This window comes from Budorcas taxicolor, chromosome 13 (assembly GCF_023091745.1).
Source record: "Budorcas taxicolor isolate Tak-1 chromosome 13, Takin1.1, whole genome shotgun sequence".
Lineage (NCBI taxonomy): Eukaryota > Metazoa > Chordata > Mammalia > Artiodactyla > Bovidae > Budorcas > Budorcas taxicolor.
This window is the reverse complement of record NC_068922.1, coordinates 62,752,997-62,780,320: the sequence shown is the minus strand read 5'-3', so window position 1 is coordinate 62,780,320 and position 27,324 is coordinate 62,752,997. Positions and strand designations below refer to the sequence as shown.

The 27,324-nt window shown below is 39.6% G+C and overlaps 1 protein-coding gene across 1 annotated transcript in view; it reads left to right on the top strand.

Annotated features, from left to right (window-relative positions):
• Positions 1-23,143, top strand: part of CDK5RAP1 (CDK5 regulatory subunit associated protein 1) — a 37,215-nt gene extending 14,072 nt beyond the window's left edge. The window contains exons 11-15 of the mRNA XM_052650788.1: positions 467-522; positions 8,300-8,430; positions 12,056-12,205; positions 16,447-16,587; positions 22,882-23,143. Coding sequence (XP_052506748.1) covers positions 467-522; positions 8,300-8,430; positions 12,056-12,205; positions 16,447-16,587; positions 22,882-22,962 — 559 coding nt within the window. The 3' untranslated portion in view covers positions 22,963-23,143. The remainder of the gene's footprint in view (positions 1-466; positions 523-8,299; positions 8,431-12,055; positions 12,206-16,446; positions 16,588-22,881) is intronic.
• Positions 23,144-27,324: the final 4,181 nt, after the last annotated feature.

The window sequence follows — 27,324 nt, the reverse complement described above, 5'->3', positions numbered from 1 at the left end:
ATTGGATCACTCATTTGTTTAGCATGTGTCTTACTAACCACCTACTGTGTGGCACACTGAGATTTTTAATCTTTATAGCTTCTATTACTTACTTTGGAAATAGTATAGCAAAGATAAGACCGAAAGAAGAAAGTGACAGATGACACACTGTGTAAACTAGTGATTTACCTTGTATTCCACATTGGCAAAGAATCTTAGAAACATTAAGTATTCATTTGTCTTCATTTCTTAGTTAAATAAAAATGGTTATTTAAAATTAAGTTCTTGAATTAAAATTTTATAGGCTCTGGATTAGGTTACAGTATAGTATTTGAATCTGCAGGGCTCTTTAGGATATTTTAACTTACTCTTGTACTGTCCTGTGTGAATGTAAAGTGATTATGTGAGGTAATTCATAGTGTTATCTTCTTATAGCATTCATTTAAAGAAGATTGGTTCATTTGAGCTTTTCGTTTTTTTATTGCAGGTATTCAAGAGAAGCTTATGTGGAATTAATTCAGCATATCAGAGAGTCTATCCCAGGTACATTTAAGAGACATATTTTGCTGAGCATGTTACTTTACCAGTGACCCCCAGTCTTTTTGTCTGGATATAGGCAACACTTGTGGTAGTACATGGTGTTACCTTCAACACTTCTTTTGCTGTTCTTCATTTCTCTCTTTCTGTTACTTCTTTCTGACCAAATATCTTGGTCTTGCTAGAAATACTCAGAGATGTGGATTAGCTTGTGGCCTCAAACTAAAGAGATTCCTTTTCTAGAGTCTTTATGTTTCTGAACATGAGACAGACCTTGTTTCTGCTCGTTAGCAGCAAAGTTATGGTCTAAATTAGTTCTGATTTGGGAGCAATTGATATCTTTTTTTTTTTTAAACTTCTGTTTTGTTTTGGGGTATAGCCAGTTAGCAGTGTTGTTTGTGGTAGTTTCTGGTGAATAGCGAAGGATTCAGCCGTATGTGTATATATATATATATTCTCCCTCAAACCCATCCCATCCAGGCTGCCAAGAACATTGAGCAGAGTTGTATGTGCTATACAGTAGGTCCTTTTTGGATATCCCTTTTACTCTGTAGTTTTTCAGATGTGTTGACAGTGTCTACATTGTTTTACAAATTTGTAATTACTGTAATGTGTTTTGCACCAAAACTTCCATTTGGGTGGGACAGGATAGTGTGGAGATTCTCTGGGCTGCAGTTACCTCTTCTATAATGTGGAACTAATAGTACTCACCTTATTGGATTATTGGGATAATTAAAGTGTTTTGGAATGTTGTGTTTAATTTCAAAAGTATATGTTTGTATGAGGTACTCAAAAAGTTCTGCATGATAGATCACATGCTGGGCCACAAAGCAAACCTCAGTAAATTAAAAAAAATTGAAATCATATCAAGCATCTTTTTAATTTTTATTTTATTTTTTTTAAATTTATTTATTGGTTTTGCCATACATTGACATGAATCCACCACGGGTGTACATGCGATCCCAAACATGAACACCCCCTCCTACCTCCCTCCCCACAACATCCCTCTGGGTCATCCCCGTGCACCAGCCCCAAGCATGCTGTATCCTGCATCGGACATAGACTGGTGATTCGATTCTTACATGATAGTATACATGTTTCAATGCCATTCTCCCAAATCATCCCACCCTCTCCCTCTCCCTCTGAGTCCAAAAGTCTGCTATACACATCTGTGTCTTTTTTGCTGTCTTGCATACAGGGTCATCATTGCCATCTTTCTAAATTCCATATATATGTGTTAGTATACTGTATTGGTGTTTTTCTTTCTGGCTTACTTCACTCTGTATAATCGGCTCCAGTTTCATCCATCTCATCAGAACTGATTCAAATGTATTCTTTTTAACAGCTGAGTAATACTCCATTGTGTATATGTACCACAGCTTTCTTATCCATTCATCTGCTGATGGACATCTAGGTTGTTTCCATGTCCTGGCAGCTATGTTCAGTGCTGCGATGAACATTGGGGTACATGTGTCTCTTTCAATTCTGGTTTCCTTGGTGTGTATGCCCAGCAGTGGGATTGCTGGGTCATATGGCAGTTCTATTTGCAATTTTTTAAGGAATCTCCACACTGTTTTCCATAGTGGTTGTACTAGTTCGCATTCCCACCAACAGTGTAGGAGGGTTCCCTTTTCTCCACACCCTCTCCAGCATTTACTGCTTGCAGATTTTTGGATCGCAGACATTCTGACTGGTGTGAAGTGGTACCTCATTGTGATTTTGATTTGCATTTCTCTAATAATGAGTGATGTTGAGCATCTTTTCATGTGTTTGTTAGCCATCCGTATGTCTTCTTTGGAGAAATATCTATTTAGTTCTTTGGCCTATTTTTTGATTGGATTGTTTATTTTTCTGGAATTGAGTTGCATAAGTTGCTTGTATATTTTTGAGAGTAGTTGTTTGTCAGTTGCTTCATTTGCTATTATTTTCTCCCATTCAGAAGGCTGTCTTTTCACCTTGCTTATATTTTCCTTTGTTGTGCAGAAGCTTTTGATTTTAATTAGATCCCATGTGTTTATTTTTGCTTTTATTTCCAGAATTCTGGGATGTGGATCATAGAGGATCCTGCTGTGATTTATGTCGGAGAGTGTTTTGCCTATATTCTCCTCTAGGAGTTTTATAGTATCTGGTCTTACATTTAGATCTTTAAACCATTTTGAGTTTATTTTCGTGTGTGGTGTTAGAAAGTGATCTAGTTTCATTCTTTTACAAGTGGTTGACCAGTTTTCCCAGCACCACTTGTTAAAGAGATTGTCTTTACTCCATTGTATATTCTTGCCTCCTTTGTCAAAGATAAGGTGCCCATAGGTGTGTGGATTTATCTCTGGGCTTTCTATTTTGTTCCATTGATCTATATTTCTGTCTTTGTGTCAGTGCCATACTGTCTTGAAGACTGTGGCTTTGTAGTAGAGCCTGAAGTCAGGCAAGTTGATTCCTCCAGTTCCATTCTTCTTTCTCAAGATTGTCAAGCATCTTTTTTAGCCACAACTCTATGAAATTAGAAATCAGCTACAAGAAAAAAATTGTAAAAAACCCAAACATGTGGAGGCTAAACAGTGTTACTAAACAACCAGTGGATCACCAAAGAAATCAAAGAGGAAATCAGAAAATTCCTGGAGACAAATGAAGATGAAAACATGATGATCCGAAATCTGTGGGACGCAGCAAAAGCGATCCTGAGGGGGGTTTGCAGCAATGCAGTCTTACCTCAAGAAGTAAGAAAAATCTCAATAACTTAACCTTATACCAAAAGCAGCTAGAGAAGGAAGAACAAACAAGACCCAAAGTTAGAAGGAAAGAAATCATAAAGATCAGAGCAGAAATAAATGAAATAGAGACAAAGAAAGCAGTAGAAAGGACCAATGAAACTAAAAGCTGGTTCTTTGAAAAGATAAACAAAATTGATAAACCTTTAACTAGACTTATCAAGGAAACAAGGGAAAGAGCTCATAAAAAAAATAGAAATGAAAAAGGATAAGTTGTAGCTAACACCACAGAGATAGAAAGGATCATAAGAGATTTCTTTAAGCAACTGTATACCAATAAAATGGACAGCCTAGAAAAAATGGACACATTCTTAGAAAGGTAAAATCTTCCAAGACTGAACCAGAAAGAAAGAAAATATAAACAGATCAGTCCTAAGTAGTGAAATTGAACTGAGATTAAAAAACTTCCAACTAAAGTCCAGGACCAGATGGCTCCACAGATGAATTTTATCACACATTTAAGAGAAGAATTAACACCTATCCTTCTGAAACTAGTGCAAAAATTGCAGAGGAAGGAATGTGCCCAAACTCATTCTATGAGGCCACCATCACCCTGATATCAAAACCAGAGAAGAAAAGACACCACCAGAAAAAAAAATTATAGGCCAATATCACTGACAAACATAGATGCAGAAATCATCAGTAAAATAAGAGGAAACTGAATCTAGTAATACATTGAAAGGATCATATACCATGATCCAATGGGATTTATCCCAGGGATGCAAGGATTTTTCAATATCTGCAAATCTGTGAGACACCACACAAATTGAAGAGTAAAAACCATATTATGTCAATAGATGTGAAAAAAAGCTTTTGACAAAATTGAAACAACTATTATGATAAAAACTCTCCAGAAAGTGGGCATAGAGAGAACCTACCTCAACATAACAAAAGCCATATATGACAAACCCAGAACTAACGTGATACTCAAGAGTGAAAAGCTAGAAGCATTTCCTCTAAGATCAGGAACAAAACACTTTTATTCGACATAGTTTTGAAAGTCCTAGCCATGGCACTCAGAGATGGAAAAAGAAGAAATCCAGATTGGAAAAGAAGTAAAACTGTCACTGTTTGCAGATGACATGATACTATATATAAAAATCCTAAAGATGCTACCAGAAAACTACTAGAGCTTATCAGTGAATTTGGTGAAGTTGCAGGATACAGAATTAATATACAGAAATCTCTTGCATTTCTATACACTAGGAACAAAAAGATAGCAAGAGAAACTAAAGAAACAATTTCATTTGCCACTGTATCGAAAAGAGGAAAATACCTAGGAATAAACCTACATAAGGAGGCAAAAGACCTGTACTCTGAAAAGCATAAAACATTGATGAAAGAAGTTGAAGTGATACCAACAGTTGGAAAGATACACCATGTTCTTAGATTGGAAGAATAGTATTGTCAAAACAACTACTACCCAAGGTGATCTGCAGATTCAGTACAATCCCTATCAAAAGAGCAATCTCTATCAAATTACCAATGACATTTTTCACAGAACTAGAACAAATAGTTTTAAAATTTATTTGAAAACAGAAAGACCTCGAATAGCCAAAGCAATCCTGAGAAAGAAAAACAGAGCTGGAGGAATCAGGCTCCCTGGCTTTAGACCATACTACAAAGCTAAAGTCATCAAAACAGTATGGTACTGGCACAAAAACAGAAATAATAGATCAATGGAACAGAACAGAAAACTCCAAAATAGACCCACACACCTTTTGTCAGTTAATGTATGACAAAGGAGGCAAGAATATACAGTGGAGAAAAGACAACTTCTTCAATAAATGGTTCTGGGAATACTGGACAACTATATGTTAAGTTAGTATAAACTGAATTTTAAATCATAACTAGGCTCAGACACATGTATATTAGGAACCATTACAGTCAACACATTCTTGCCAACAAGGTGTTTCTTTGTTCCTATAGCATAAAAATCAATGCTTTAGGATTTGACGAACTCTTGGAAAGCATTTTCTGCCTCCTGTTGGTTTTGGAAATGTTTTCTCTGCAAAGTTGTCAAGATGCTTGAAGAAGTGGTAGTTGTTTGGTAAGGGGTCACATGAATATGGCAGATTAGGCAGAACTTTGTAGCACAACTTCTGAAGTGTTAGTTGTCTCATATGTACTTAGGTTTTCTTGTGGAGAAGAATCGGGCCCATTCTGTTGACCAATACCGGCTGTAGGCATTGCAGCTTTTGGTGCATCTCATCGATTTGCTGAGCATACTTCTCAGATGTACTGATTTTGCCGGGGTTTGGAAAGTTGTAGTGAATCAGACTGGCAGCAGACCACCAAACAGTGACCATGACTTTTTTTGGTGCAAGTTTGGCTTTGGGAAGTGCTTTGGAGCTTCCTTTTGATCCAGCCACTGAGCTGGTCATCTCTTGTTGTATACAGTCCACTTTTTGTCACACATCACAGTCTGATCAAGAAATGGTTTGTCATTGTTGTGTAGAATAAGAGAAGACAACACTTCAGAACAATGGTTTTTTAATTTCAGGTCAGCTCATGAAGCACCCACCTGTCGAACTTTTTCACCTTTCCGATTTGCTTCAAATGCTGAATAACCATAGACCAGTCAGTGTTGAGTTCCTCAGCAACTTCTCATGAAGTTGTAAGAGGATCAGCTTCAATGGTTACTCTCAGTTGTCGTTGTCAACTTCTGGTAGCCTGCCACTATGCTTCTCATCTTCAAGGTTCTCATCTCCTCTGCAAAACTTCATAACCACCACTCCTTTGTACATTTGTTAGCAGTTCCTGGGCCAAATGTGTTGTTGATGTTGTGAGTTGTCTCTCCTGCTTTATGAGCCATTTTGAACTCAAATAAGAAAATTGCTCGAATTTGTTTTTTTGTCTAACATCATTTCCATAGTCTAAAATAAATAGAAACTTTTATATAAATATAAAATTTTTATATAATATAAAAATTTAAAATCAAAATATAAATACATTTTAAAAACTTACTTAAATTTTATTTAAATTTAAAAAATTTAAAAATTATTTTAAAAATATATTTTTATATTTTTTAAAATGTAAAATTTTATATAAACTTTTATATAAATATAAACTTTTTTAAGTCTAAAAAAATAAAAAAATAAAAAATAATATAAAGTAATAAGTCATTAGCCCAAAAAACATAAAGTAAGAATGCACATTAGAATTATATGTAACATCCACGTTTATATAGAATGTATTCATGTCAGATGGCAAATTCAAAAACTGCAGTTACTTTTGCACCAACTAATATAAAAGAATGAAATTAGGACATTCTCTAATACCATACACAAAAATAAACTAAAAATGGATTAAAGATCTAAATGTAAGACCAGATACTATAAAACTTTTAGAGGAAAACATAGGCAGAACATTCTGTGATATAAATCACAGCAATATCTTTTTTTTTGCATACTGCTTGGCCTGCGGGGTCTTAGTTTCCCAGTCAGGGGTTGAACCTGGGCTATGGCAGTGAAAGCACCAAGTTCTAACCACTAGGCTGCCAGGGAATTCCCACAGCACTAGTTTTTGCATCTACCTCCTAGAGTAATGAAAATAAAATAAAAAATAAACAAATGAGACCTAGTTAAACTTAGAAGCCTTTGCACAGCAAAGGAAACCATAAACAAAACAAAAAGGTAACCCACAGGATGGAAGAAAATATTTGCAAATGAAGCGGCCAAGAGGGGATTAATCTCCACAGTGGCCAAACAGCTTGTGCAGCTCAGTATCAAAAAACAAACAGCCTAGTCAGAAAATGGGCAGAATACATAAATAGATATTTCTCTAAAGAAGACATACAAATGGCCAGAAAGCATTTAAAAGATGCTCAAACATCGCTAATTATTAGAGAATTGCAGAGGGAAACTACAATGAGGTATTGCCTTAACACCAGTCAGAATGGCCATCATCAAAAAGTCTTCAAACAGTGAATCTTGGAGAGAGTGTGGAGAAGAGGAAACCCTCCTAAACTGTTGATGGGAATGGAAATTGGTGTAACTACTATGGAGAACAGTATGGAGGTTCCTTAAAAAACTAGGTATAGAACTATATCATATGATCTAGCAATCCCACTTGTGGCATATATTTGGAAAAAAAACATAATCCGAAAAGATAAGTGCATCCCAGTGTTCATTGCAGCCCTATTTACAATAGTCAAGATACGGAAGCACCCTAAATGTCTCATTCCTTGATAGAGGAATGGCTGAAGATGTGGTACACACACACTGTGGAATATTACTCTGCCATAAAAAGGATGAAATAATGCCATTTGCAGCATCGTGGATAGTCTGAGAGATTACCATACTAAAGTGAAGTAAGTCAGAGAGACAAAGACAAATACATGGTATCGCTTATATGTGGGATCGAAAACGGTGACACAGATGAGCTCATGAAACAGAAACAGACTCACAGACTCTGAAAACAAACTTACGTTTACCAAAGAGGAAAAGTGTTGGGGAGGGCTATGCTAAGACTTTGGGATTAACAGATCAGTTCACTACTATATATAAAACAGATAGCAACAAGGACCCACTCTATTAGAGCACAGTGATCTCAATTTTGTGTAATAACCCATGTCAGAAAACAGTCTGAACTAGAGTAGATACATGTAAGTGTGAAACGGAATCACTTTGCTGTACACCTAAAACTGACAACGTTGTAAGTCAGCTATGCCCCAAGATAAATAGAAGATTTAAAAAAAAAGTAAAACAGGACAGATTTGAAAATATGGACTCCTACTGTGTCCCTGTCCCTCAGTCCCATGTTTGAAGTGAAAAATGCCTTTTCTAATATGAAGCTGAGGGGAATGTAGACTGAGAAGCCAGGCTTTGGCATGGGAATCTTGTCAGTGAGCACTCATGTCCCTCCTCTCTGTATTGATGGTTCTATTTCACTTGCACACGGGTTAAATAGCTCCGGGAAGGCTGTATAGTCGCAAGCCCTCCCTCTGAGATCTCCAGTGCCAACGGCCTCTGGAAGGTAAGCAGCAGTGACATGCTGTCCTTTGTTTTGTGTCCCAGGTGTGAGCCTTAGCAGTGATTTCATTGCTGGCTTTTGTGGTGAGACGGAGGAGGATCACCTTCAGACAGTGTCTTTGCTTCGGGAAGTTCGGTACAACATAGGCTTCCTCTTTGCCTACAGCATGAGACAGGTGAGTCCCGGACGGGGGGAGGAGCTCTTTCCAATTCTGAGACATCATTCCTGACCAGTTTCTGATTGATTGTGAACTGCTGGAAGAAAAGAAAGTGACAGCAAGGCTTTTCTTGAGAAACCACAGGGATCTTACCATTCATTATTTTTTTTTTCTAATAAACCTATTTACTCTTTTACACAGTCCAGCAATTTGAGATGAAAAACAACCGCTTTTGCTAGTATTTCTCATCATTAGAATATTTTAAAAAATTAATTGGTTAATTAATTTTTGGCTGTGCTGGGTCTTTGTTGCTGCACAGGTGTTTCTGTAGTTGGGGCGAGCAGAGTCTGCCCTCTGGTCGCTGTGCACAGGCTTCTTACTGTATAGCATGGACTCTAGAGGGTTTGGGCTTCAGTAGTTGCAGCTCCCGGGTTCCAGAGCACAGGCTCAGTAGCTGTGACACATGGGCTTAGTTGTCTCGTGTCATGGGGGATCTTTTGGATCAGGGATTGAACCTGTGTCTCTTGTATTGGCAGGCAGATGCTTTATCACTGAGTCCACCCTTTATTAGAATATTTAAAATTATTGTTTAGAATTGGAAAGTGCAAGGAGGGACGCCGTTCTTTTTAAAAGAAACTGCAAATCCTTTACTAACATGCAGAACTTCTTTTTTGGCCTAGAGATGTGATTTGTTTTATGGAAGCTCCTTGTTGCCTTTCCAGCCATACTCAGCCATTAAAATAAATACTTATTAGTATTTATGTACTTGGTTGCGTTAGGTCTTGGTTGTGGCACATGGGGTCTTGGTTGTGGAACATGAACTCTCTAGTTGTGGCACTCAGGCTTAGTTGCTCTGTGGTGTGTGGGATCTTAGTTCTCTGACCAGGGATCGAATCCATGTCCCTTGCATTGCAGGGAGGATTCTTAACCATTGGACCACCAGGGAAGTCTCATCCTCAGCCATTTTTAATTTCCATTTTTCTAGGCCAAGTGAACCCACTGATATCTGCTTTAGAGTTTCTCTTATAAAACGATTCCCAGGAAAACAAAGCAGAAGGAGATGAGAAAGAAAAGGGCAAGTGATGTGTATTTCTTGCAGAGAGGAATAGTCTTGGTTGCCTGCTGTTTTCTTGATAGCAGGAATGAATTGCTTGGGTCACTTATCATCTTCCCAGTCACCTCAGGGGTCACTTGGTTTGTGTTTGAGCTGGAGACTCAGGGGCTTCCATGGCCAGGGAAAAGCTGTCTGCTGAATGATTGAGCTATGAATGTCACTCAGCTGTCTCTCATCAGCCAAGCTAATTCATGTCTTTTAAAGCCCACTGCCAAGTGTTCTCGGAGAAGGCAATGGCACCCCAACTCCAGCACTCTTGCTTGGAAAATCCCATGGATGGAGGAGCCTGGTGGGCTGCAGTCCATGGGGTCACTAAGAGTTGGACACGACTGAGCGACTTCACTTTCACCTTCATGCATTGGAGAAGGAAATGGCAACCCACTCCAGTGTTCTTGCCTGGAGAATCCCAGGGATGGGGGAACCTGGTGGGCTGCCGTCTATGGGGTTGCACAGAGTCGGACACGACTAAAGCGACTTAGCAGCAGCAACAGCAGCCAAGTGTTCTATAGACAGTGTAAGTGGGCCAGTGTGTGTATTGATGCCTCTTACAGAATTGTTTCAGGGATAAAGCATCGGAGGAGCTGTTGGCTTCCAGTTTGCTTCATTTCTGTGGATGTCACAAATATGCAAGAGAAATTTCTCTGTAACTCTAGAGTTGGAAATGAGTTTTCAGTGTGTGGTGGAAGCATGTCCTATGGGCACTGCTTATGAATGTTGATTTTGGAATCTATTTAACAATTCCTAGATTAGAGTGAAAGTCATAGAGACTTCATCAAGTAGCATAGTGGGTAAGAACAAACAGTTGAATTGTGCCTCTCCCATTTAATAGCTATGTGACCTTGGAAAAAGTCTTTGCTTTCTTCATCTGTGAAAGGGAATAACATTAATACCAACCTTATCAGATTATTTTGAAGTAATACGTTAGCTCAATTAAATATATATAAAGCACTTAAAATAGTGCTATATACTAGTTAAGAGCACAACAGAGGTAAGTTATTATTGTTAGTAATAAGAATTAGAGTAAGCTCTGTAAAATAATTCTGTTTTAGAATTCTCTACCCATTCTTCATTTCCCTCTGGATTTGGTAGTTCTCTTAGAGGATTAGAGTTAGGCAGATTGGTTTAAATGTCCAGACTCTGGTGTATAGACTTTCCTCTTTTGTTTAGTTCTGTGGTTCTCCAGCTCTGTTATGAGCTTGTGTTAATAAAGATACGTATAAACGTGTGTATGTATATATTTATATATAAAGATGTATGTACACTATGATTTTGGATGATTTAAAAGTTTTTCAGGGATAAATTTTATTTTTTGACTAGGTAATACATGTGCATGGTATAGAATTCAAAACATCAAAATAGTGTGCAGTGCAAAGTAGTTGTTTTTTCTGCCTAGATTGCCTGGTTTTTCAGTTCCTTCCCTGAAGGCAACTGCTCTTAGCAACTTATTGTGTAACCTTCCAGAGATAGTTCATGTATTTATAAGTATATTTATATGTATCCTTTCTATAGCAGAGTTGCTATACATGATGATCTGTGCCTTGCTTATTTCTGTTCAGAGTATATTTTAGAGAGCAATCATATCTATATATACAGAGCTATCTCATTCTTTTTCACAGTTGTGTAATATTCCATTGTGTAGATAAACCACAGTTTATTTCACAGGTTCAGGTCAGTTCAGTCCAGTCGCTCAGTCGTGTCCGACTCTTTGTGACCCCATGAATCGCAGCACACCGGGCCTCCCTGTCCATCACCAACTCCTGGAGTTCACTCAAACTCACGTCCATCGAGTCAGTGATGCCATCCAGCCATCTCATCCTCTGTCGTCCCCTTTTCCTCCTGCCCCCAACCCCTCCCAGCATCAGTCTTTTCCAATGAGTCAACTCTTCGCATGAGATGGCCAAAGTACTAGAGTTTCAGCTTTAGCATCATTCCTTCCAAAGAACACCCAGGGCTGATCTCCTTTAGAATGGACTGGTTGGGTCTCCTTGCAGTCCATGGGACTCTCAAGAGTCTTCTTCATCACCACAGTTCAAAAGCATCAATTCTTCGGCACTCAGCTTTCTTCACAGTCCAACTCTCACATCCATACATGACCACTGGAAAAACCATAGCCTTGACTAGACGGACCTTTGTTGGCAAAGTAATGTCTCTGCTTTTCAATATGCTATCTAGGTTGGTCATAACTTTTACTTACGATAAACATTTACTTGCTTTGCATCTTGTGTCTTTATAAAACTGCTGCTCAGAAACCTGTACATGAATTATTTAATATATGTGTGCTATAAAAGCATCAAGAACAGTTTTGAGTCCGTGATTTTCATGTGCTAAATTTAGAGTTTAACTCTTGTAAAAGTGTGACTGTATTGCAGTTACCTTTTTCTCTTAGAAGGTCTCTGAACTAGAGAACTGTTGCGGTGTGGCTTGAGTTCCTGTACATGTATCTGTAAATTGCAGGTTGGATGAGCATGTCTGTCTTAAAAATGGATTCTACAAGTCCTTGGTGACCTTTATCTCTCTCTTTTCAAATAGAAGACACGGGCATATCACAGGCTGAAGGATGATATTCCAGAAGAAGTAAAATTAAGGCGTTTGGAGGAACTTATCACTGTCTTCAGAGAAGAAGCAACAAAAGCCAACAAATCCTTTGTGGGTTGTACCCAGCTGGTGCTGGTGGAGGGGGTGAGGCTATGTGTATATGTGTATTTTTTGTTTTTTGTTTTTTAGAGCACAGTGTATCTCCCTTTATTTAGATCTTTGATTTATCCTGTCAGTTTTTGAAGTTTTCAGCATATAGCTCCTGTACATGTTTTGTTAGATTTATACATTTTTTTTTTTTGCTATTGTAATTGCTATTGTATTTTTCATTTTGGATGTCCATGTGTTCACTGTTAGTATGTAGAAATAATTGATTTTTTGTTTTGAAATAATTGATGTTTATATTGTAGCCCATGATCTTGCTGAACTCAGTAGTCCTAGGAGTTTTTTGGGTAGGTTCCTTGGGATTTTCTTAGCAAGTTATCATATTACTGGTTTTTTGTTTCTTCCTGTTGTTCTAGGTTCCTTCTTTTATTGTTTCCTTTTTGCTTAGAGAACCTTCTTTAGACATTCTGGTAGTAGATTCTCTTCGTTTTCCTTCTTCTTGGAATGTTGATTTCTTCTTCATTCCCGAAGGACATTTTTCTATTTAGTGGAAGGATTGGGGAAAAGTTTTTCTGCTCCATCTTTCTAGAAGCAGTATCGTGTGTATTTTGAGAACCAATTTTATTGTCTGTTTTCAGTCCTTTAAAAAATCACACTGTCTTAGAAATATACTGTGTTTCAGAAAGTTTGGGCTTCTGTAGTCTTCCATGGTCAAGCTTGGGAATCTAGCCATCATTTCGAGCGCTAAACAGTTAGGATAAGGGGTGTTAGGGAACCTGACCTTCTGTGAAGCTGCATATTTCAGCTCTTGAAGAGAAGGGGAAGGAGAGAGACAGCACCCTTTCTGTGACTCCTCACAAGTTCTGAGTTGAGAGAGTCCTGCTCCATACCTTAGGATATGGCAGCTTCAGAATCACCAGTTGCTTGGTATTTGTGTTTGTTAAGACTCTCCAGTAATGAGTAACTGTGGAAAATTTGTTCAAGCCAAAAGTAATTCTGCTTTGTTGTAAGACTTCAGGAGTATATTGTGGAGCCCAAGGGTAAGAATACTGCCAGGTGTCTGGATGGGACCGTACTGGGAAGCCCCTAAGGCTCAGACTTTCTTCTCTTCTCCTCAGGTCAGCTTTTCCTGATTCTTCATCTGTGTGGCAGAGTACAGCAGCCCTGTGTTTCATGTTATATAGTTCCAGCTGTTCACAGACCAACGTTGTGTTTTTCAGCTCCAATTCAGATTTCCAGGAGAGGGAGTCTGATCCGCTCAGCTTGGGCTAGGAGTCTTCCTGTGGTCTGGTCCAGCAGTTGCTGTTGGTTGATGATACTGAGCTGGTGAAATATCTCCAAAGTGTTTGCTTTGCTATTTAGGATATCAGCTATGATTCTTGAAGATCTCTGTACATGAACGTGTCTATTAGCAATCCTCATTTTGTCCAGTAGGAATTAGGTCTTACTGTATCCCCAGCTCTCCTCATACAAGATCTGGTACAGAATAGTGTACTTGCCTTTTGATTGAATGAATAAGTACTCAGAGGTTACTAATCTTTGTTCATGACTTTATTGGCCCCATGGAGAGCACATGGTAATTGTTTCAACCAAAACAAGGGTTTTTTTTGGTCTTTATTTTATTTATAATTAAATGAAATTTAATTAAGTTGGCTGCACGGGGACTCAGTTGGGATCTTCAATCTTTGTTCTGGCATGCTGGGTCTTTTTTTAGTGGCACGAGAGATTCTTGGTTGCAGCACAAGGAATCTTTGATCTTTGTTGTGACATGTGAACTCTTACTTGCAGCATATGGGATCTAGTTCCCTGACCAGGGATTGAAGCCGGAACCCCTGCATTGGAAGTGTAGAGTCTTAGCTACTGGACCACCAGGGAAGTCCCAACAGTAGTTTCTTTATTATTTTCAAATATCTAGTCAATGTTCCAGTTTCCCTCTTTGTCTTATAAATGTTCATAGTTGGTTTATTCAAATCATGGAACATGAATGCTGTCTCTTTAAAAAAAAATTACTGTAAAGCCATCACAAACCTTGCAGAAAAGTAGCATTATAGTACAAAGAACTTTTTTCTTTGGAGCATTTGAGAATAAGTTGCTCTGATGCCCCCAGCTCTCCAAACGTTAAAGTGTTTATTTTGTGTGAACAGGAGCATTCTTCTGAATAGCTATAGTACAACCATTAGAGTCAGAAAATTAAGCTTGTTAGGTTATTACCATCCAGTCCTTAGACCCCCCACTTAAGTTTCTCCACTTATCTAAGAACTGTCATTTATAAGAAGAAGATTCAGTTCAATATCACATGTTGTGTTGTCATTTTATCACTTTTTAGAAATTTAATGGGGGCTTCCCTGGTGGCTCAGAGGTTAAAGCATCTGCCTGCAATGCGGGAGACTTGGGTTCGATCCTTGGGTCGGGAATATCCTCTGAAGGAAATGGCAACCCACTCCAGTATTCTTGCCTGGAGAATCCCATGGGCGGAGGAGCCTGGTGGGCTACAGTCCATGGGGTTGCAACGATTGTGTTTTGGCGTGCCTTTGTTTGTGTTTTGTTTGGAATATATCAAGGCTACATAATTTGTGGGTTTATACTTTTCATTAGATTTGGAAGATTTTCATTTATTACTCTTCAGATATTTTTCTGTACCCCTCCTGCTTTCTCCCACCCCCTCCCCTTTCTTCTCTCCTCCAATCACCCATATATCCAACCACTTGATATTGTGTCCTAGGTCACTGAGGCTGTTCAGATTTTTTTTCTGTCTTTTTTTTTTTTAATATCTGTGCTTCACTTTGAATAATTCAGTTTCTATTATTCTGTCTTCAGTTTTGTTATTCTTTGACAGTGTCTTATTTGCTATTATGTATTGAGTTAATACATTGAGATGTTGTATATTTCATCTGTATAAGTTACATTTGGTTTTTTAAAAAACATCTTCTAGTATTTCTCTCCTGTTTTCTTGTTTTCTTTTGAAACTTAGTATTTGAACTTAATTATAATAGTTGGTTTAATATCTTGTGATAATCCCATCATTGCCATCATTTCTAGGTCTGCTTCATTGACTTTTTTCTTGATTATGAGTCACATTTTTCTGCTTCTGGGCATATCTAGTGATTTTTGATTGGATGTTGGACATTGTATTGTTGGACATTATTTTTGAATGTCTGGGATTTGTGTTGGGCTTTGTTTTAATAAGCAGTTTCATTACTCGTGGTTTTGTTTGATCCTTTTAAGGTTTGTTTTTAATCTTTGCCAGAAAAGTGTTTTTATTCTTGGAAAAGTTTGGCCTTAGTGTTAGGTGTGGCTGTGGATTCTAGAGTCGCCGCTGTGTGTCCCAGGGAATCAATGAGGACTATTTGTTCCCAGATCAAATGATTCCCAGCCCAGTGTGAGATCTGGGAGCTAAACAGTTCTCAGCGAACCAATTCTTTGTCTGACTTCATGGATTTTCAGCCCCTCTTCTCTAGAACGTGCTCTACAATTTCCAGCTATTGCAGGTTCCCTGGACTTTGGTCCATTTTCCCTCAGTTCAGAGCAAACCGCTGTGTTCTGCCTGAGGTCTCCCAGCTTTGCGTTCTCAGGTCTGGCACGTATCTTCTGGTAGATAATGCAGGGGTGATTCTCTCCATTTGTTTTCCTTCTCTTGGAGATCATAGTTTTCCACAGTCTGTTGTCCAATATCAGAAAACAGGTTTTTCGTATATTTTGTCCAGTTTCCTGGTTATTTAAGGGCTGAGGATGAATTTCGTTCCTGTCACTTCCTCATGACTGGAAGAGAAAGGCTTGTGTATGTTCTGGGAATTAATACCCAGAACTGCATACTGCATACTGATTTTATTATTTTCCTGGCCCAGTCATTTACACGTTAGAATGGACGCTCTGGCTTCCAGTCTTCCATTCACTGAGACAGGTAACCTAGGCCAGACAACCCAAGAACATTCTTGAGTGATTGCTTTGAGACTCTGTGAAGTGAGAGTCATTTTACTGATTATATCACCCATATGCCATTGGCATCAAGCCTGTTGGAGGTTCATTCCTGTGAAAGGTAATTCTGTAATCAAAGACTCGTTGATCGAGTCATTTATTATATTGACAAATTGTCAGCAGAACTTTATTGAGTTTCTGTCATGTGCCACTTCCTGACCTTGTTGGTAAAGCAGCGGTGAAGCACTTAGTCTTAGCTGATGCCTTGGTTAAAAAGTGCTCTGTGGCTCAGACCTCTGGGGATCTGAGACAGACCAAGAGCTGATGACTGACAAATTCGTAACCTCTCCTCTGTTCTTTTGCAGCCCAGTAAACGCTCTGCTACTGACCTGTGTGGCCGAAATGATGGAAACCTTAAGGTGATCTTTGCTGACGTAGAGATGGAGGATGCCACTGACTCCGGGCTCAGGGTCCGAGCTCAGCCTGGGGACTATGTGCTGGTGAAGGTAAGGAGTTCTTTTTGTGCTTTTGACTTGTGCTGTGAAATGGGAGTTGGATTGGATAATTTGAGGGAATGAAGTTTTTTTCCTGGAGAAATGCTTTAGTAAGATAAAAATCTCTTCTCAACCCCACCAATGCAAGGGCACTTGAATTAAATTTTAGACTACTCCTAACTAGGCTTTCTGTTTTATCCTCTTCACTAATGCCCTGAAAGGATTATTTCTGGGAATTTAGTGAGGTTGGAATAACAGTAGCAAGTAGTTTTCTGCTGGAGAGAGGCCAGGAAGAGTGAGTTCTTATGTGAGTTGATAGTTCTTTCTGGCAGAGATGAGCATTCCCTTTGAGGTCTCTGATGCCCCAGACGTTCCTGACCTACAAGTTTCCTGCATCCCTTCCCTGGACTATAGGTCTAGCTGAATGGCTGTGGGATTTTTCCCTCTCATTTCACTGAAGATATTCCCCCTTCCTGAATTCCTTCTCTCTTCTTTTCCTTCTCGTACTACCGCAGGTCTGCCGCTGCCATCTTCCCTTTTTTCCCTTGTGTCCACTTGGCCCCAGTGCCAGAGGCTGGCAGGACATGTGCTGATGAGGTGGGCAGGAGCACAAGTACTTTTCCTACACTGATCTCTGAAGCATCTGCAAAAGACAGGTGGCGAGAGGCTGATTCTTCTACTGATGTTGTTCAGAGTTATATTCTCTGCCCTGTCACCCTCTACTCTTCCCGTCCTTGTTACTTCACTTCCCGCTTGAATCATCATGGGAGCCGTGGTTCATGGTATGCAGCAGACGGAGTCTCATTTCCTTGGTGTGTAACTTCTGTAGATTGGCCTGGAAATTTTACCAGCACTCAGAACTTTTCTGTTCTCTCCATCTGACAAAATCAGTGATTTTGTAGGTTGGGGACTTCTGTGATCTCATTCCTTTCTGGCCTTGTTCGGACAGGGGATTGTCTTACTTTCCGCATTGCCTAGAGGTTTCCTCAGGGGAGGAATTCCTACTAGGTAGCAACCTGATTGATGTGGAAACGGTCTCTCATAGGCTTTTCCACTTGTTCTTTCTTTCTTTTTGACACTGTCTTGTTTTCTTCATCTTCTGAATTTTTGCTTCTTTGATTTTCAGTTGATTTTTCATACCTCTTCCTATTCTCTTTCTATTGTAAATAAAGGCTACTTGATAAAAGGGATGAGGTTAGTGTGTTGGGTTATAATGTTAGTATGATATTCTTCTGTAAAATGGAAAAATTCCATTTGTCAAGAAAGACAGAAAGGTGATACTTGGGACTGTTTTGTTGTTGTTCCAAAGTGACATAATAAACCCGACAAGTAAGATTTAGTGGAGGGAGCAAAATAAAGGAGAAACTTTGGAACCAGGGGTCTGTTGGCTGTTTCTGTCACTCGTATCTGCTGTTCTCATCTTTTTCCACTGAGAAAGTCTCTGGGCTGTACTAGAACCACTTCCTCATAAATTCCGTTTTCTTGTTGCCCTTTCTTCTGTGGTGCTTATTTGGCTAGACTCCAACCTTGGTGAAAATGGTTATTTGCTTACTTTGTATCTGTGTGAAAACAGCTGAATATTGTTGGGGAAGAGCACCCAGTTAATCTGTATGACATAGGTTAGGTCCGATGATGGTGACTGAAAACTCAGAATACACTGGCTTAAATAAGCAGAAGTTCTCTTTCTCATAAAAATCTAGATATATGGAAGGTCCAGGACTGGTGATTGTGATGGCTCCATGATCACCAAGGGTCTCAACTGCTTCTGTCTTTTGCTCTTCTCTGTGTGGCCTCCATTCTCAAGGTCATCTTATGATTCAAGATGGCTGTTGCAGCAACTATGTCCATATCCTAGCTTGTAGGAAGCAGGAAGAAGAGAGGTGAAGGGCCTGCCCTCTTCCTTTCAAGACACTTTGCAGAAGTTGCACAAAAAGGCTGCAAAGAAATTGAGAAGTATGGTCTTCATTCTGAATGACCATGTGCCCAGTTAAAAATGGGAAATTCTGTTACTGAGGAGGAAGAGGAGAACTGTTGGGGGACAAGAAACAGTCTCTTCACAGAAACCAACTGCACTCAGTTCACATTTATGCCATGAAGTTCAAATTGAATGCTTAGCATGGCCCTGAAATCCTAATTTTACAGTATTTTCCCAGTAAATCACTGCAGATGGTGATTGCAGCCATGAAATTAAAAGATGCTTACTCCTTGGAAGGAAAGTTATGACCAACTTAGACAGCATATTAAAAAGCAGAGACATTACTTTGCCAACAAAGGTCCATCTAGTCAAGGCTATGGTTTTTCCAGTGGTCATGTATGGATGTGAGAGTTGGACTGTAAAGAAAGCTGAACGCCAAAGAATTGATACTTGTGAACTGTGGTGTTGGAGAAGACTCTTGAGAGTCCCTTGGACTGCAAGGAGATCCAACCAGTCCATCCTAAAGGAGATCAGTCCTGGGTGTTCATTGGTAGGACTGATTTTGAAGCTGAAACTAATACTTTCGCCACCTGATGCGAAGAGCTGACTCATTTGAAAAGACCCTGATGCTGGGAGGGATTGAGGGCAGGAGGAGAAGGGGATGACAGAGGATGAGATGGCTGGATGGCATCACCGACTCAATGGACATGGATTTGGGTGGACTCCGGGAGTTGGTGATGGACAGGGAGGCCTGCTGTGCTGTGGTTCATGGGGTCACAGAGTCGGACACAACTGAGCGACTGAACTGAACTGAACTGAACTTTTCATTCTCCCTAAATCTTCACTCATGTCTTTAAATTCTAGTCTCAGCTGATGTCTTTGTCTCATCTTGTATAGAGAAAATAGATGCAGTCGCGTGACATCTCACTGTCTCCTCGTTGTTTGCACCCACTCAGGCGCATCTCCGCCTGTCCCTGCTGTCTGCTCATGTGGGCTGTGTAGGAAGTGTCTGCATCTTCTGTCACACTGCTGCTTGTGCTTTTTGCTTCCATCCCTTCACATCCTCTCCAGATTTGCATTTTTCTTCTTTCTCTCTTGTGTCCTAAACTTAATGTGGCCAAAATAGAATGAATTCTTCCCACTTTCCTGCAATTTTCTTCTTTTGAAGCCTCTTCCATCTCAGCAAATAGCACCACTCAGTTGCTAAAACCAAATATGTAGGAATCATTCTAGATATTTATTTTCTTGTACTCCCCTTCAGTAGTTCATCTGTTTCAGCTCTACCTATGGAATGTATCTTGGATCTCTTTCTTTTTCTAAGCTGTCATCTTGGTTAGCTTAGATTAGAGCAGTTTTCTTGTTTCTGTATTTTGAAAGTGAATTATTTTATTAAAGCATATCATAAATGTAGAAAATTGCTCAAAAGTGTACTTAATACTTGATGAATCATCACAAAGTGACCCTACCCGTGTGACTGCCTCCTGAATCAAAAAACAATATTTTCAGAACCACCAAAACCCCCCTCATGTTCCTACCATATTCTTCTTCCCTCCATCCTAATTTTTAATACCATAGTTCAGTTTTGCTTATTTTTGATATAAAATTGAATCATACAGTGTTGATCTTTGATAACATGGATATTGTACAGTTCATCTATGATAATATTTACCCATATTATATGAATATACCACAATTTATGTATTGTACTTTTGATGGCCATTTTGGTTGTTTTCCAGTTTGGAGCTATTACAAATAGAGCTGCTATGTATGTGTTATAGTGCATTTCTATGGGGTATATGGTTTGAAATTGCTGGGAAACTGGATATATATAATAGAAAGAGCCAAAATGATTATACCATTTTGCACTCCCACCAACAGTACCTGAGTATTTCAGAGGCTTAGTATTCCTGCTTTCATTCTTGCCCTCCTCTAGTCTTCCTGCCCCATAGCAGTCAGTTTGATCTTTCTAAATCAGATCACTCACTCATTTGCTTAAGCCCTCCAGTGGTTTCTCATTGGAGCCACAGGGTGTCCAAGGCCTTTTATGGTCTTTCCCAGCTACCTTTCCAACTTCATGTCCTCTGTCCTCTTTTTATTCTCTTTCCTCTAGTCTTGGTGGCCTCTTTTTTTGCCTCTCAGACTTAGTTCTAGTGTTAGGGACTTTGAAAATGCTGTGTCACTTAGGAGAGTCTTGATTGTTGCCTGGCTGCCTTCTTTTAAACCTTCCAAATTCTCTTAAATGTCACCTCCTTGAAAAGCTCACTAGTGCTGAAAGCAACTTTCCTCTGCCTTGCTCTTGTCACTCTTTGGGCATTAGCCATTTTATCTTCATCAGTTCAGTCCAGTCACTTAGTCGTGTCCGACTCTTTGCGACCCCATGGACTGCAGCACACGAGGCCTCCCTGTCCATCACCAACTCCGGGAGTTTATTCAAACTCATGTCCATGGAGTCAGTGACGGCATCCAACCATCTTGTCCTCTGTCTTCCCCTTCTCCTCCCACCTTCAATCTTTCCCGGCATCAGGGTCTTTTCAAATGAGTCAGCTGTTCGCATCAGGCAGCCAAAGTATTGGAGTTTCAGCTTCAACATCAGCCCTTCCAATGAATATTCAAGACTGATTTCCTTTAGGATGGACTGGTTGGGTCTCCTTGAAGTCCAAGACTCTCAAGAGTCTTCTCCCAACACCACAGTTCAAAAGCATCAGTTCTTCGGCTCTCAGCTTCCTTTATAGTCCAACTCTCACATCCATACATGACCACTGGAAAAACCATAGCCTTGACTAGACGGACCTTTGTTGGCAAAGTAACATCTCTGCTTTTTAATATGCTGTCTAGGTTGGTCATAACTTTTCTCCCAAGGAGTAAGAGTCTTACAATGTCATGGCTGCAATCACCATCTGCAGTGATTTTGGAGACCAAAAAAATGAAGTCCGTCACTGTTTCCATGGTTTCCCCTTCTGTTTGCCTTGAAGTTATGGGACTGGAAGCCATGATCTTTGTTTTCTGAATGTTGAGCATTAAGCCAACTTTTTCACTTTCCTCTTTTGCTTTCATCAAGAGGCTCTTTAGTTCTTCTTCACTTTCTGCCATATAGGTGGTGTCATCTGCATATCTGAGGTTATTCCTGGCAATCTTGATTCCAGCTTGTGCTTCATCCAGCCCAGCGTTTCTCATGATGTACTCTGCATATAAGTTAAATAAGCAGGGTGACAGTATATAGTCTTGACATACTCCTTTCCCTATTTGGAACCAGTCTGTTGTTCCCTGTCCAGTTCTAACTGTTGCTTCCTGACCTGCATACATATTTCTCAAGAGGCAGGTCAGGTGGTCTGGTATTCCCATCTCTCAGAATTTTCCAGTTTATTGTGATCCACACAGTCAAAGCCTTTGGCATAGTCAATAAAGCAGAAATAGATGTTTTTCTGGAACTCCCTTGCTTTTTCCATGATCCAGCAGATGTTGGCAATTTGATCTCTGGATCCCTCTTTCTCTGGTTCCTTTTCTAAATCCAGCTTGAACATCTGGAAGTTCATGGTTCATATACTGCTGAAGCCTAGCTTGAAGAATTTCGAGCATTACCTTGCTAGCATGTTAAATGAGTGCTATTGTACAGTAGTTTGAACATTCTTTGGCATTGCACGTCTTCGGGATTGGAATGAAAACTGAACTTTTAGTTTTCCAAATTTGCTGGCATATTGAATGCAGCACTTTTTAACAGCATCGTCTTTTAGGATTTGAAATAGCTCAACTGGAATTCCATCACGTACACTAGCTTTGTTCGTAGTAATGCATCTTGACACAATAAATGTCTTAGGAAGGTGTTTGACTGGTACAGCCTGGATCACAGTTGCCTTGGGTTGGGAGGGCAGCGTCTGTTGTGGGCTTCCCAGGTGGCACTAGTGATAAAGAACCCATCTGCCAATGCAAGAGGTGCAAGAGACTTGGGTTTGATCCCTGGGTCTGGAAGATCCCCTGGAGGAGGACATGACAACCCACTCCGGCATTCTTGCCTGGAGAATCCCATGGACAGAGGACCTTGGCAGTTCATAGGGTCGCAGAGTCAGACACGACTGAAGTGACTTACCACGCATGCATGTCTGTGTTAGGCAGCTCGTACATGAACCTTATGGTTGCCTCTGGGGAAGACCATCTCCCAAGAGAAAAGGGAGTAGTGGCTTTTTGGAACTGACCTACTTTGGACTTCTTAAATTATATACATTAGTATTGTATCGGACATCCCTGGGGGCATAGAGGAACCGTGCAGTCTTGAGATGCTGGGCTGTCATCTCCCATTAGATTCCATTTGGTGGCCTCTCCTTTGGACCATTCACATTAAGTCCCTGTAGTTCAGTCCCAGTTACCTTGCTTTCTTCTGATTGGTTTTCTTTCAGATCACCTCAGCCAGTTCTCAGACACTTAAAGGACATGTTCTCTGCAAGACCACTCTGAAGGACTCCACAGCATATTGCTGACCTGAGTGGTTGGCGTCAGTCCTTTCTGGCAGGAAGAGAAACATGACTGGTCACTAATGAAAGACGAAGCTTTGGAGCCAAGCCTCAAGTGGTGAAGCAACTTTCTATGAAATGGAAGATGCATTTTCTTGCTGCCTTGTGAACAGCTTTTACAGTCATTAAATTTACCTAAAGTAGTTCATTTTTGTCTACTTTTACTTCATTTTTGCCTTGGTGAGTGTCTCTGAGATTTTCCCTAGTTTCCCAACTCGGTTTCTATTGTGGACTGTAACACTTCTCTGGTTTTCTCTCATGTACCCTAGGAATTGGAGACTAAAGGGCCAGGGAAGGTGGAGAGAACCATTTGCTTAGGAAAACCTACTCTAGATCTTTCTAACATTTTGATTTGATAACATTGACTCAGCTACCTATCTCCTCACTTTATTTTACCTGAGAAATTCCCTCATGGACCCTTTTTTTTTTAAAGCTTGTCAGATTATTCTTTGCCTTCAGGGGTTTCCCTCGTGGCTCAGAGGGTAAAGCGTCTGCCTTCAATGCGGGAGACCTGGGTTCGATCCCTGGGTTGGGAAGATCCCCTGGAGAAGGAAATGGCAACCTACTCCAGTATTCTTGCCAGGAGAATCCCATGGATGGAGGAGCCTGATAGGCTACAGTCCATGGGGTCGCAAAGAGTTGGACATGACTGAGTGAATTCACTTTCACTGACAGCATTTGGAGTTTAGAAAACATCATTACCTTCTAGTAGGCTCTTAGGAGTCATTATTGGCTCCTTAATCTGCCAAGATTATGTTATTCTATGGGGATCATGTGGAAAAATCCAAAAGATGGTGGTATAGAATATTTGGAGTCAGAAGGACTTTGGTCTAAGTTCCTGCTCCATTGCTTCAGAGTTGTGTGAACTTGAGTAGTTATTATTTATCTGTGCCTTGATTTTCTCATGTGACATGGGATAATAATACAATGCTTATCTCATCTGGAGTTCAGTGAGATTGTACTTGTGAGGAACTTAGCACTGTCTGTGGAACACAGTAAAATCTTAACAGATGAAGAGTGATCATTGAAAGATTTTGCTTCTAAAACACACTGTGTATATTAGGATATGCAGAGGCTTTTGTGTGTATGGCTATGATCTCCTTTTTACCCCTTCCCACTGACCTGGATGGCAACCTTTAGGAATCCCAGGCTACGAACCTCTTCCATACCAGTTGGCATGGCTTGAAGGAGTTGATTTCTGTCCTCAAGATCCATCTTCTGGGTCTTCCCTGGTGGTCCAGTGGCTAAGACTCTGAGCTCCCAATGCAGGGGGCCCAGGTTTGATCCCTGGTCAGGGAACTAGATCCCACATGCCACAGTGAGGTTGAAGATACTGTATGCTGCAACTAAGACTTGTCACAGCCAAATAAGAATAAGTAAATATTTTTTAAAAATCCATCTTCTATGCAAGAAATATTTGTTATGGCTCTTCACCTCAGTTCTTTATTCAGAAGACATGAAAAACTTTTGGAAATTTTATTTTACTTTTTATGAAAAAGCAAATCATACATGTGGTAAATAATTCAAACAATATAACAGGTATCTGTAATTGGTCAGATTACTTTTTTCCTGGATCAGAAAAGGCCAGCATTTGGGACTTCTCTGGTCCAGTGGGTAAGACTGCAGTCACAATGCAGAGGGCCTGGATTTGATCCCTGGTTGGGGAACTAGATCCTGCATGCATGCTGTAACTAAGAAGTCTCACATGCCACAGCTAAGACCCAGTACAGCCAAAATAAATAATAGACAAATAATCATTAAAAAAAGAATGGTGCCTCATGTATAGTAGGTGAAAGTGAGAAGTGAAGGTGTTAATTACTCAGTTGTGTCCAACTCTTTGCAACCCCATGGACTGTAGCCTGCCAGGCTTCTCTGTCCATGCAGTTTTGCAGGCAAGAGTACTGGAGTGGGTTGCCATTTCCTGCTCCAGGGTATCTTCCTTACCCAAGGATTGAACTTGCGTCTCTTGCATTTCCTGAGGCGAATTCTTTATCACTATGTCACCTGGGAAGCCCTTAATGGTTGCTTTGAGGATTATAATATCTTAATTTATTAACAGCCCAACTAATATTAATTTAGTTTCAATAGGATTCAAAAACATTGAAGGGTACCATTCCATCCCTTTTTGTTGTTATTGTTCTAAAAATACATCTTAATGCACTGTGTACCCCTTAACGTAGATTTATAATTTTTGTTTTACTTAATTCACTTCTGAATCATACAGGGTAAAGAAAGAGGAGTTACTGTTGATTTTCAGAAACTCACATTTGCACTCAGATTTAAATAAAGGAAAATTAGGTTCTTCCTCTTAATGGGAAGTGGCTGGGTTCCTGAAGAGTATGTGGGATGGCAGGTCTTGGTGCCATCTTTGGAATATAGTCTGCCACAGATCTCATGGCAAGAGAAAGAGTTTGGTGATGAGTTGGGAGAGTTGAAAAAACTGGGAACTTAGTGTAGATGAAATATTGTCAGGGAGGGACAGACTGGTCTAATATGAGATGAGATGGGAATGGTTGGCTTTAGGTGCATTGTCCAGAACCTTTGAGGCCTGGTGGATTTTATTTAAATACAGTGGGGAGGCATTGGATGGTTTTTAATTTTTTAAATTTTATAATATTTTTGACTTCAGAGAAGTTGCAAATGAGTTCATAGAGCATTCTCCTAAGTCATCACGCAGCATAGTGTTTATTTGTCAGAGCTAAGAAATTAATATTGGCACGTTGCTGTTTTCTAAGAGCAAAAACTTCATTCAGATTTCACCAGCTTTTCTTCTAATGAATGTACCTTTCTATTCCAGGATCCAATCCAAGATACCACATTGCATTTAGTTGTCATGTCTCCTTAGTCTCCTGTGATTTGTGAGAGTTACTCAGTCTTCCCTTGTTTTTTGTGACTGATGCTTCTGAAGAGTACTAGTCACAAATTCTCAGTTTGGATTTTTCTGGTATTTTCTTATGATTAGTACCTTTATTATCAAATCATACCAGAGTGTACATGATATAAACATCATTGTTGAAGTTAATCTTTTATCACCTACTAGATGGTGGGGATTAAGCCCAAACTCCAAAGTGGGGGGTTATTTACATGTATTATTTGAAATTCTATAGGAAAAATGCCTCTTTTCCTCTATTTATGAATTTATTCCATCATTTATGTCAGAATGGACTCATGGGTGTTTATATTTTGGTTTATACTCTGATGTTTATTTAATTTTGCTCAAATTGATCTCAGTTTGGGCATTGGGAGCTCTTTCAGGTTGACTCTTGTGCCCTTTTATTTTTCTTAGTTTTTGTTAATGTTTTGTTTCATGTTTTTAAATCAACTTTAAATTTTAAAATAATTTTACAGAATTATTGCAAAAATGGTGCAGAAAGTTTCTCTATACACTGTACCCAGTTTTCCCTATTCTAATATTTTATTATGGTTCATTTGTTACAGTTAATAAATCAAATTTTCCCTAATCTCTTTTTATTTTTCCAGAATCCCATCTGGGAGGCCACATTACAATCATATCTTTTTAGGCTCCTCTTGACTCAAACTTGTAATTTTGATGACATTGATAGTTTTGAAGAGAACTGGTCAGATATTTTGCAGTGTCCCTCTGTTGGGATTTGTTACGTTTTTCTCGTGTTTAGATTGGAATTACATGTTTTGAGAAGGAAGACCACAAAGATAAAATACCATTCTCATTCCATCATAAGGGTGCATACTATTAATATGATTTATCACTGTTTATTCTAACCTTGATCACTTGGCTTCAGGTAGTGTTTGTCAGAGTTTTTCATTGTACAGTTGCTCTTTTTTCCCTTTCCATACTGTGCTCTTTGGAGAAAAGTTGCCATGTGCGGCTGAAGCTTAGTGAATGGAAGTCCTGCCCTACCTCCTCAAGGGTGCAGTAGCTGTGTCAGTCATTTTGGCTGCTTCTGCACGGGAGATTTGCCTGTTCTCACTTGTATATTTACTGAATCATTTATTTATATTAGTATAGGCTGCTAGATATTTAACACTCTGGGTTATAATCCGGTTGTTCAGTCACTAAGTCGTGTCTGACTCTCTGTGACCCCATGGGCTGCAGCATGTCAGGCTCCTCTGTCCTTCACTATCTCCCAGAGTTTGCTCAGATTCATGTCCATTGAGTTGGTGATGCTCTCTAACCATCTAATCCTCCGCTTCCCCCTTCTCCTTTTGCCTTCAGTCTTTCCTAGCATCAGGGTCTTTTCCAATGAGTTGGCTCTTTACATCAGGTGGCCAAAGGATCAGAGCTTCAGCTTCAGCACTCCTTCTAATGAATAGGATTGATAATCCAGTACTCCTTTTTATATTTCATTG